The 12,500-nt window shown below is 44.7% G+C and overlaps 1 protein-coding gene across 1 annotated transcript in view; it reads right to left on the bottom strand.

Annotated features, from left to right (window-relative positions):
- Window positions 1-12,500, bottom strand: part of cntn1b (contactin 1b) — a 38,063-nt gene that overhangs the window by 13,083 nt on the left and 12,480 nt on the right. The window contains exons 2-10 of the mRNA XM_045700319.1: window positions 10,810-10,921; window positions 9,107-9,142; window positions 8,768-8,894; window positions 8,239-8,420; window positions 7,839-7,934; window positions 5,545-5,751; window positions 4,809-4,908; window positions 4,364-4,548; window positions 4,049-4,173 (exon numbers count right to left, since the gene is read on the bottom strand). Coding sequence (XP_045556275.1) covers window positions 4,049-4,173; window positions 4,364-4,548; window positions 4,809-4,908; window positions 5,545-5,751; window positions 7,839-7,934; window positions 8,239-8,420; window positions 8,768-8,894; window positions 9,107-9,142; window positions 10,810-10,864 — 1,113 coding nt within the window. The 5' untranslated portion in view covers window positions 10,865-10,921. The remainder of the gene's footprint in view (window positions 1-4,048; window positions 4,174-4,363; window positions 4,549-4,808; window positions 4,909-5,544; window positions 5,752-7,838; window positions 7,935-8,238; window positions 8,421-8,767; window positions 8,895-9,106; window positions 9,143-10,809; window positions 10,922-12,500) is intronic.

Genomic DNA, 12,500 nt, shown 5'->3' with positions numbered 1-12,500 from the left:
GCAGGCAAAAACCTGAGAAAAATCCAACCAGGAAGTTGGAAATCTGAGGGTTGTAGTGACTTAGGGTTCATTTTGCACTTCCTAATGTCAACAGTCTTTAGAACGTTGTTTCAGGCTTCTAGAGTGAACAGAGAGAGAACAAGAGTCAGATGACTGAGAGAATGGCATGAGTTCAGTGGCGCGCCTTGACTTGAGAGGTAGCTGTGTTCCATTACATTTTTGAAGACATTGGAATCGTCCGGTTGGAATATTATGGAAGATTTATGTTAAAAAGGCCCTAAAGATTGATGCTATACATCGTTTGACATGTTTCTACAAATGTAAATATAACTTTTTTTTACTTTTCATCGTGAAATCTTCGTCGCGCTTCCTACATTTGAGGTAGCTTACTGAACGTTCTAACAAAAAGGAAGTATTTGGACATAAATGATGGACTTTATTGAACAAAACAACATTTATTGTAGACCTGGTATTCCTGGGAGTGCATTCTGATGAAGATCATCAAAGGTAAGTGAATATTTATAATGCTATTTATGATTTTAGATGACTCCAAAATGGCGGGTATCTGTATTGCCTGATGTTGTTTTCTGAGCGCTGTCCTCAGATTATTGCAAAGTGTGCTTTCCCTGTGAAGCTTTCATGAAATCTGTCACAGCGGTTGCATTAAGGAGATATTTATCTATAATTCTTTGAATAACAGTTTAATATTTTATCAACGTTTATGATGAGTATTTCTATAAATTGATGTGCTCATTCACCGGAAGTTTTTGGAGGAAAAACATTTCTGAACATTACGGGCCAATGTAAAATGGGTTTTTGGATATAAATATGAACTTTATCGAGCAAAACATAAATGTATTGTGTAACATGAAGTCCTATGAGTGTCACGTCCTGGCCAGTATAAGGTCAATTGGTATTGTAGTTTGGTCAGGACGTGGCAGAGGGTATTTGTTTTATGTGGTTCGGGGTGGTGTTTTGGAAAATAGGGTGTTTGATTTAGTATTTCCGGGTTTTTGGTTTATGGTCTGTGTTTATGTATTTCTATGTGTTGTCTAGTTAGTTGTATGTCTATGTTTGGTTAATTGGGGTGGACTTCCAATTGAAGGCAGCTGTGTGGTGTTGCCTTTGATTGGAAGTCCTATATTAGTTGGGTGTGTTTGTTTGTCTAATGGTGGGAGATTGTCTTTGGATTGTTCTGTGTTGAGCCTTATGCTTTGCCAGACTGTTTGTTGTTGTTGTTGTTGTTGTTGTTGTTGTTGTTGTTGTTGTTGTTGTTGTTGTTCGTTCGTTCTAGTGTTTTGTTATTTTGGTATTCATTTTGAAAATAAATAAACGTCAAGATGAGCCTGCACTTACCTGCTGCGTTTTGGTCCTCCTTCACCGACGACAACTGTGACAGAATCACCCACCATTCCAGGACCAAGCAGCAGAGGAAGGAGCAGAGGAATTTCGAGTTGGACTGGCGGGAGAAGTGGACCTGGGAGGAAGTGCTGGATGGGGCCGGACCTTGGCACCAGGCTGGGGATTATCGCCGCCCGCAGTGGGAAATTGAGGCAGCCAAGGCAGAGAAGCGGAGGTACGAGGCCATGGACGCGCTGAGGGTGAAGCACGAGAGGCACCCCCAAGAATTTTTTTTGGGGGGGCACACGGGTAGTTTGGCTAGGCATAGGAAGAGCCGGAAGCCAGCTACCCGTGGTTATATGGAGGAGCGTATGGGGTGGAGAGCGCCATAGTGCGCTCCTCAGCGAAACATCTCACCCATCTCACCCATACGCACGCGTTGTTCCAGCCCCTCGCAGGTGCCGTGCTAGAGCGGGCATCCAGCCTGGTAGGAGGATGCCTGCGCAGCGCATCTGGTCGCCGGTACGCCTCCGAGGACCAGGCTACCCAACTCCCACTCTACGCACGGCTACCATCAGGCCCCTGCACAGCCCAGTCTGCCCTGTACCAGCACCCCGCTCGTACAGGGCTACTAGTTCCATCCAGCCAAGACGGGTTGTGCAGGAGGTAAGATCAAGACCGACTGTGCGCCTCCATAGCCCTGGGTTTCCAGCTCCTGTCTCTCGTGCGAACCCGGAAGTGCGTCAACCCAGTCCGACTCGTCCTGTTCCCGCTCCCCGCACTAGCCTGGAGGTGCGTGTTCAAAATCTGGTAAGCCCAGTACCAGCACCACGCACCAGGCTTCAAGTGCGTAAACCCAGCCTCGCCAGTCAACAGTCGTCATCAGAGCTGCCCGCCAGTCAACAGTCGTCATCAGAGCTGCCCGCCAGTCAACAGTCGTCATCAGAGCTGCCCGCCAGTCAACAGTCGTCATCAGAGCTGCCCGCCAGTCAACAGTCGTCAGAGCTGCCCGCCAGTCAACAGTCGTCAGAGCTGCCCGCCAGTCAACAGTCGCCGGAGTGGCCAGACTGCGCTGAACTGCCGGAGTGTCCAGACTGCGCTGAACTGCCGGAGTGGCCAGACTGCCCTGAACTGCCGGAGTGGCCAGACTGCCCTGAACTGCCGGAGTGGCCAGACTGCCCTGAACTGCCGGAGTGGCCAGACTGCCCTGAACTGCCGGAGTGGCCAGACTGCCCTGAACTGCCGGAGTGGCCAGACTGCCCTGAACTGCCGGAGTGGCCAGACTGCCCTGAACTGCCGGAGTGGCCAGACTGCCCTGAACCGCCAGACTGCCCTGAACCGCCAGACTGCCCTGAACCGCCAGACTGCCCTGAACCGCCAGACTGCCCAGACTGCCCCGAACCGCCAGACTGCCCAGACTGCCCCGAACCGCCAGACTGCCCAGACTGCCCCGAGCCGCCAGACTGCCCAGACTGCCCCGAGCCGCCAGACTGCCCAGACTGTCCCGAGCCGCCAGACTGCCCAGACTGTCCCGAGCCGCCAGACTGCCCAGACTGTCCCGAGCCGCCAGACTGCCCTGACTGTCCCGAGCCGCCAGACTGCCCCGACAGCCTGGAACGGCCAGAGCCGGAGCCACCTCCAGAGATAGGTGGGTTGGGGAGGGGGGGTGTAGCACAGTGCCGTCGTTGACGGCAGCCACCCTCCCTTCCCTCCCTTTAGTAGGGGGGAATTTTTCTTTTTTGGTGTTGCTTGGGGTTATTTTTGTTAAGGTGCTTCCGGGGTTAGCACCTTTAAGGGGGGGTACTGTCACGTCCTGGCCAGTATAAGGTCAATTGGTATTGTAGTTTGGTCAGGACGTGGCAGAGGGTATTTGTTTTATGTGGTTCGGGGTGGTGTTTTGGAAAATAGGGTGTTTGATTTAGTATTTCCGGGTTTTTGGTTTATGGTCTGTGTTTATGTATTTCTATGTGTTATCTAGTTAGTTGTATGTCTATGTTTGGTTAATTGGGGTGGACTTCCAATTGAAGGCAGCTGTGTGGTGTTGCCTTTGATTGGAAGTCCTATATTAGTTGGGTGTGTTTGTTTGTCTAATGGTGGGAGATTGTCTTTGGATTGTTCTGTGTTGAGCCTTATGCTTTGCCAGACTGTTTGTTGTTGTTGTTGTTGTTGTTGTTGTTGTTGTTGTTGTTGTTGTTGTTCGTTCGTTCTAGTGTTTTGTTATTTTGGTATTCATTTTGAAAATAAATAAACGTCAAGATGTGCCTGCACTTACCTGCTGCGTTTTGGTCCTCCTTCACCGACGACAACTGTGACAATGAGTGCCATCTGATGAAGATCATCAAAGGTTAGTGCTTAATTTTAGCTGTATTTCTGTTTTTTATGACACCTCTCCTTGCTTGGAAAATGGCTGTGTGGTTTTTCTTGTCAAGGTGATGTGCTAACATAATCTAATGCTATGCTTTCGCCGTAAAGCCTTTTTGAAATCGGACAATGTGATTGGATTAAGGAGGAGTGTATCTTTAAAATGGGATATAATAGTTGTATGTTTGAGAAATTAGAATTATGAGATTTTTGTTGTTTTGAATTTGGTGCCCTGCTATTTCACTGGCTGTTGAATAGTGTGTCCCGCAGGTGGGACGGTCACGTCCCACATACCCCAGAGAGGTTAAAGAATGACAGCCAGCAGGGAGAGGACAGGCATCTTTACCGAGTATCCATCCTTGAGCCATCGGATGTATGGGACAGGCTTCCCGTTAGCGACACAGGACATGGTGTGTTCTGACCCTATGTCCTTCTGGGTGTTGTTGATGGTCACAGCCCACTCAGGAGCAGCTGTCAATCAAAACATCATTTAAATGTTGAAACACATACATACTACAATGAAAGCATGTATATGTTGTGGTTTACAGTAAATCATATCTTAGTGTTAGTGGTACTAACATTGTAATGTAAAGTGCTATAAGCCAGTGCTATGTACTGTATATCAGATCTGTTATTGTAGAGATGGAGTTTGGTATCTTACCCTCTACATAGAGCCATGCCTGATGCCAGTCCTGCCATTTCTGGTTGATGGCCTCACACTCGTACCCTGCTGAGTCTTCATACTGGACGTTGTAGAGGTGGAGCAGCGCTCCAGACATGCTGACCTGAGCGCTAGCAGGCAGGTCGGTAGCACCTATCTTCCTCCAGACGATATGAGGGGCCGGACTGGATGCAAAGACAACAAGAGAAGAAGGAACTATCTAAGCACGGTTATGTCCCAAATGGCAGGCCTTGTGTCTTATGAAGGCTTAATGAATCCTCCATAAGCCCTTTATAAGGCATACATAACTGTTTCACAAAATATGTATAAGCAAATGGATGCCATCTTCTCTAGTTACAGTTTGACAAGTGAACAAAAGTCCCCAAAGTCTTGGTGTTTGTTTGATCAGTAGCTAAATATCTGTCATTTCCATATTCTGACTCACTTTCCCAGAGCGAAGCACTCCAGTGTGACGTTGTAGTTGAGCATAGCTGTGGTGTCAGGGAACTTCACTACGAGGTCGGCCTTGTACCTCTTCTCTGGGGCTGTGGGGATGAAAGGGTCATAGGTCAACACTATGGAGTTGCCCAAAAGACATTGATCTATGGTCAGTTTTTGTGTTTTTTTCCCAGCCTAATGTCTTGGGATAGATTTCGCAGTGTAACATGATCCCAGATCTGTGGCTAGGATGCACTTCTACCTAGACACTGATCTAAGGTCAGTTTTGTCTTTCCATCTAAAGAAACATCTTAGATTTTGGGGAGGGTTTACACTGATCCTAGATCTGAGCCTAGGCGTAACATCTACCCGGAGCTGAAGACAAAGCAAAGACAATGGTCAAAAGTAGTGCATTATATAGGTAACACAGCTATAAACGAGTGTACTATATACTGTAGGTAACACAGCTATAAACTAGTGTACAATATAGGTAACACAGCTATAAACTAGTACACTGTATAGGTAACACAGCTATAAACTAGCATATATACTGTAGGTAACACAGCTATAAACTAGTGTACTATATACTGTAGGTAACACAGCTATAAACTAGTACTATATACTATAGGTAACACAGCTATAAACTAGTGTACTATATAGGTAACACAGCTATAAGGCACTATATAGGTAACACAGCTATAAACTAGTGTACTATATAGGTATCACAGCTATAGGCTACTCACTCTCTTCTGTAGATATAAGAGTGATAAACTTGGAGTAGACTCCCTTGCCAATCTGTGGGTTGAACACATAGCAGGAGTAGTTCCCTGCGTCTGACGCCTCCACCTTAGAGATGTACAGATTCCCGGTGCTCTGAGAGACGAAGTGACGCTTATCCGGGTGGAGGAAGACCGGAAACTCGTTGTATATCCAACGGAACGTCACCTCAGCTGGGAAACATGGGAAGAACAAAAAACACAAATAGTAAGAATGTGGTGGTCGGTTTCACCGGAATCACCTCTGAGTCTCTATGGGGGTTTAGTTTGTGTATTGTGTAATTCTGAGGTACTGTGAACAACGGTGTTCTGAACAGCTCTTTCTTCAAACACGTCATTCACAACCATACAGTATTGGATTTCTTTCAAAGGTCTGACAAGATTTTCCTACAGTTGCTGGGATGAATATCAAACTCAGATGTCAATCAATCAACCAATCAATTGGTTTATTTTTGTGTACTGTGTAACTCTGAGGTACTGTGAACAACGGTGTTCTGAACAGCTCTTTCTTCATGAAGTTCTATGATTCAGCACTGAATAGATTACAAGTCCGAATGTTTACCTTTAAATTTGAGTCCTTTAACAGATGCTATTATCCAGAGCCACTTGAAGATAGTGCATTGATCTTAAAGGTCCAATGTAGCCATTTTTATCTCACTATCAAATCATTTCTGGATAACAATTAAGTACCTTACTGTGATTGTTTTCAATTAAAATATTTTTTAGCAAAAAGCAATTTCTCAAGCAATACTTTTTCTAGGACTGTCTGGGAGTGGTCTGAGCGGGGAGATGAAAACTGAAAATTTGCTGTTATTGGCAGAACATTTCACAGTATTATTCCAACCTCATAGCGTGGAAACATGTATAAAACACAGCAAAATCATGTTTTTGAATGCACTGGGCCTTTAAGATAGCTAGGTGGGTCAACCATAAAATCACAGTCATAGTAAGTACATTTTTCTTCAATAAAGTAGCAATCAGCAGAGTCAGGGCTAGTAGGAAAAGACAAGTATGACTGTTAGTTTGAGTGATCATCTGTATTCTAGTAAGTCTGAGGTACTAACTTGGCCATCATGTGTATTCTAGTAAGTCTGAGGTACTAACTTGGCCATCATGTGTACTCTAGTAAGTCTGAGGTACTAACTTGGCCATGTGTATTCTAGTAAGTCTGAGGTACTAACTTGGCCATCATGTGTATTCTAGTAAGTCTGAGGTACTAACTTGGCCATCATGTGTATTCTAGTAAGTCTGAGGCACTAACTTGGCCATCATGTGTATTCTAGTAAGTCTGAGGCACTAACTTGGCCATCATGTGTATTCTAGTAAGTCTGAGGCACTAACTTGGCCATCATGTGTATTCTAGTAAGTCTGAGGTACTAACTTGGCCATCATGTGTATTCTAGTAAGTCTGAGGTACTAACTTGGCCATCATGTGTACTCTAGTAAGTCTGAGGTACTAACTTGGCCATCATGTGTATTCTAGTAAGTCTGAGGTACTAACTTGGCCATCATGTGTATTCTAGTAAGTCTGAGGTACTAACTTGGCCATCATGTGTATTCTAGTAAGTCTGAGGCACTAACTTGGCCATCATGTGTATTCTAGTAAGTCTGAGGCACTAACTTGGCCATCATGTGTATTCTAGTAAGTCTGAGGCACTAACTTGGCCATCATGTGTATTCTAGTAAGTCTGAGGTACTAACTTGGCCATCATGTGTATTCTAGTAAGTATGAGGTACTAACTTGGCCATCATGTGTATTCTAGTAAGTCTGAGGCACTAACTTGGCCATCATGTGTATTCTAGTAAGTCTGAGGTACTAACTTGGCCATCATGTGTATTCTAGTAAGTCTGAGGTACTAACTTGGCCATCATGTGTACTCTAGTAAGTCTGAGGTACTAACTTGGCCATCATGTGTACTCTAGTAAGTCTGAGGTACTAACTTGGCCATCATGTGTACTCTAGTAAGTCTGAGGTACTAACTTGGCCATCATGTGTATTCTAGTAAGTCTGAGGCACTAACTTGGCCATCATGTGTATTCTAGTAAGTCTGAGGTACTAACTTGGCCATCATGTGTACTCTAGTAAGTCTGAGGTACTAACTTGGCCATCATGTGTACTCTAGTAAGTCTGAGGTACTAACTTGGCCATCATGTGTACTCTAGTAAGTCTGAGGTACTAACTTGGCCATCATGTGTACTCTAGTAAGTCTGAGGTACTAACTTGGCCATCATGTGTATTCTAGTAAGTCTGAGGCACTAACTTGGCCATCGCTTGGGAGGAGCACAGAGCAGCACGGCCCCCTGGCCCTCCTTCACGGTCACAGGGTCCCTCTCTTCATCTGGGAACTCCTCCAGGTCTGGAGACAGAGAAAGATAATGCAATGGTCAGTTTAACTCTAGCATATAGTTATGATTCCAGGTGTCCACAGACAACACAGCTGTATACCACAGACAGAAACAATGACTTAGGGACTACACACACGACATAATACTTCCTGTGTTTGTTAGTCAATTCAGTTTCAGAAACCATGGGGATGTGAATAAGCACATCTACTGTGAGAGAGAAATAGAACCTGTTGACCAGAGTCAACCAGTTTAACTCACATCCAGTACTAGTCTCTCTCAACATGAAATTTGGTCATGGCTCGCGACAATACTCACATCCAAACTTGACCTTGGCCTCCTTGCTGATGACGGTGCCGTAAATGTTCTTGGCAACACAGACGTAGGTCCCTGCATGTTTCTTCTCTTCAGGGTTGTTTATGATGAGGTTCCCTCCCACCAGACTGTAGTGTTCATTAGGCAGCTCCATCAGCTTGATCTCCCAGTTATCACGCCTCCATCTGGGGGGAAATATGGATCTCCCTTTTTACCCAGAAATTGATGTTTTTGTATAAATTGGAATGAGTCATTCCTCTCCATGTCCTCTGAAAGTTGTACGACTCTAGAACCAATCAAAGTCATTCAAAACGCCTTGTGAATGTCTGTGACTACATGGCAGTAGATCTTTAAAATGTTCTTAAATTCCTGTTAACTTTGGTTTTCCAATGATATGTGACGTAATGTGTGTTACCTTAATGTATTGTACGGGTTGATTTGGGTGTGTGTGTGTGTGTGTGTGTGTGTGTGTGCGTGTGTGTGTGCGTGTGCACGCGTGTGTGTGTGTGTGTGTGTGTGTGTGTGGGGTTACCTGTATGTGGGTGCAGGGTTGGCCCGTGCTCTACAGTTCATGGAGATATGTCTGTCAGGTGACTCCTTTGTGTAGACGATATCCAGAGGCTCCTCTTCAAATATTGGACCGTAGCCCGTAGCATCATCTGACAGGACACAACATCACAGTGATGTTACAACAACATTACAGCAACATTATGTCAATATAACTTTAATGACTGTGAATGGTCGATAAACACACATGAAACCAGACCCATTTTACTGCGATTCAGCGTTTAGGAGTTAATGCTGTACGTCAGTGCATTACAAGCTTTTACAGAGTAAATGGTCATGACAATCAAAACCAGACTCCACTTACCTCCAAAGATCCTGGGCTCACCAAACAAGACTGCCACTGCAAAATGACGGGAGAAATAAAGGACACTTTGTTTAGTTTCTCATGGCTAGAACATGGCTTAAACTTAAACAGAGCAACATGGATTAAACTCTATCACAATGTTCCAGTCACACATGAGGTGGAACAGAGCAACTTGGATTAAACTGTATCACAATGTTCCAGTCACACATGAGGTGGAACAGAGCAACATGGATTAAACTCTATCACAATGTTCCAGTCACACATGAGGAGGAACAGAGCAACATGGATTAAACTGTATCACAATGTTCCAGTCACACATGAGGTGGAACAGAGCAACTTGGATTAAACTGTATCACAATGTTCCAGTCACACATGAGGTGGAACAGAGCAACTTGGATTAAACTGTATCACAATGTTCCAGTCACACATGAGGTGGAACAGAGCAACATGGATTAAACTCTATCACAATGTTCCAGTCACACATGAGGAGGAACAGAGCAACATGGATTAAACTGTATCACAATGTTCCAGTCACACATGAGGTGGAACAGAGCAATATGGATTAAACTCTATCACAATGTTCCAGTCACACATGAGGAGGAACAGAGCAACATGGATTAAACTGTATCACAATGTTCCAGTCACACATGAGGTGGAACAGAGCAACTTGGATTAAACTGTATCACAATGTTCCAGTCACACATGAGGTGGAACAGAGCAACTTGGATTAAACTGTATCACAATGTTCCAGTCACACATGAGGTGGAACAGAGCAACTTGGATTAAACTCTATCACAATGTTCCAGTCACACATGAGGAGGAACAGAGCAACATGGATTAAACTCTATCACAATGTTCCAGTCACACATGAGGAGGAACAGAGCAACTTGGATTAAACTCTATCACAATGTTCCAGTCACACATGAGGTGGAACAGAGCAACATGGATTAAACTCTATCACAATGTTCCAGTCACACATGAGGAGGAACAGAGCAACATGGATTAAACTCTATCACAATGTTCCAGTCACACATGAGGAGGAACAGAGCAACATGGATTAAACTGTATCACAATGTTCCAGTCACACATGAGGTGGAACAGAGCAACTTGGATTAAACTGTATCACAATGTTCCAGTCACACATGAGGTGGAACAGAGCAACATGGATTAAACTCTATCACAATGTTCCAGTCACACATGAGGAGGAACAGAGCAACATGGATTAAACTCTATCACAATGTTCCAGTCACACATGAGGTGGAACAGAGCAACTTGGATTAAACTGTATCACAATGTTCCAGTCACACATGAGGTGGAACAGAGCAACATGGATTAAACTGTATCACAATGTTCCAGTCACACATGAGGAGGAACAGAGCAACATGGATTAAACTCTATCACAATGTTCCAGTCACACATGAGGTGGAACAGAGCAACTTGGATTAAACTCTATCACAATGTTCCAGTCACACATGAGGTGGAACAGAGCAACATGGATTAAACTCTATCACAATGTTCCAGTCACACATGAGGAGGAACAGAGCAACATGGATTAAACTCGATCACAATGTTCCAGTCACACATGAGGTGGAACAGAGCAACTTGGACTTAGTAAAAACAGTAGTCCTTCTCATATGATGTCTAATGTAGTTCATTCTAAGACATGTATAGAAGACAGAAGCAGTCTGTTGAGAGCTACTCACCAGTGTGTGACAGTGAGGAGGAGAGAACGAGCAGGACCAGGGCTGTGACTGCCATGACTGTCTACTGACTGACACACAGACCGACAGAGGTCTGTAACGGACAGGACATGAGCTAGAGAAGAGAGAGAGAAATGACATCAGCTAGAGAGGAGAGAGAGAAATGACATCAGCTAGAGAGGAGAGAGAGAAATGACATCAGCTAGAGAGGAGAGAGAGAAATGACATCAGCTAGAGAGGAGAGAGAGAAATGACATCAGCTAGAGAGGAGAGAGAGAAATGACAACAGCTAGAGAGGAGAGAGAGAAATGACATCACCTAGAGAGGATAGAGAGGAAATGACATCAGCTAGAGAGGAGAGAGAGGAAATGACATCAGCTAGAGAGGAGAGAGAGAAATGACATCAGCTAGAGAGGAGAGAGAGGAAATGACATCAGCTAGAGAGGAGAGAGAGGAAATGACATCAGCTAGAGAGGAGAGAGAGAAATTACAACAGCTAGAGAGGAGAGAGAGGAAATGACATCAGCTAGAGAGGAGAGAGAGAAATGACATCAGCTAGAGAGGAGAGAGAGAAATGACATCAGCTAGAGAGGAGAGAGAGAAATGACATCAGCTAGAGAGGAGAGAGAGAAATGACATCAGCTAGAGAGGAGAGAGAGAAATGACATCAGCTAGAGAGGAGAGAGAGAAATGACATCAGCTAGAGAGGAGAGAGAGGAAATCTCATCAGCTAGAGAGGATAGAGAGGAAATGACATCAGCTAGAGAGGATAGAGAGGAAATGACATCAGCTAGAGAGAATAGAGAGAGAAATTACAACAGCTAGAGAGGATAGAGAGAGAAATGACATCAGCTAGAGAGGAGAGAGAGAAATGACATCAGCTAGAGAGGAGAGAGAGAAATGACATCAGCTAGAGAGGAGAGAGAGAAATGACATCAGCTAGAGAGGAGAGAGAGAAATGACATCAGCTAGAGAGGAGAGAGAGAAATGACATCAGCTAGAGAGGAGAGAGAGAAATGACAACAGCTAGAGAGGAGAGAGAGAAATGACATCAGCTAGAGAGGATAGAGAGGAAATGACATCAGCTAGAGAGGAGAGAGAGAAATGACATCAGCTAGAGAGGAGAGAGAGAAATGACATCAGCTAGAGAGGAGAGAGAGAAATGACATCAGCTAGAGAGGAGAGAGAGAAATGACAACAGCTAGAGAGGAGAGAGAGAAATGACATCAGCTAGAGAGGATAGAGAGGAAATGACATCAGCTAGAGAGGAGAGAGAGGAAATGACATCAGCTAGAGAGGAGAGAGAGAAATGACATCAGCTAGAGAGGAGAGAGAGGAAATGACATCAGCTAGAGAGGAGAGAGAGGAAATGACATCAGCTAGAGAGGAGAGAGAGAAATTACAACAGCTAGAGAGGAGAGAGAGGAAATGACATCAGCTAGAGAGGAGAGAGAGAAATTACATCAGCTAGAGAGGAGAGAGAGAAATGACATCAGCTAGAGAGGAGAGAGAGAAATGACATCAGCTAGAGAGGAGAGAGAGGAAATGACATCAGCTAGAGAGGAGAGAGAGAAATGACATCAGCTAGAGAGGAGAGAGAGAAATGACATCAGCTAGAGAGGAGAGAGAGAAATGACATCAGCTAGAGAGGAGAGAGAGGAAATCTCATCAGCTAGAGAGGATAGAGAGGAAAT

The sequence above is a fragment of the Salmo salar genome, chromosome ssa17, assembly GCF_905237065.1.
Source record: "Salmo salar chromosome ssa17, Ssal_v3.1, whole genome shotgun sequence".
Classification (NCBI taxonomy): domain Eukaryota; kingdom Metazoa; phylum Chordata; class Actinopteri; order Salmoniformes; family Salmonidae; genus Salmo; species Salmo salar.
The sequence above is the reverse complement of the archived record's forward strand: the minus strand, read 5'-3'. Positions and strand labels throughout refer to the sequence as shown.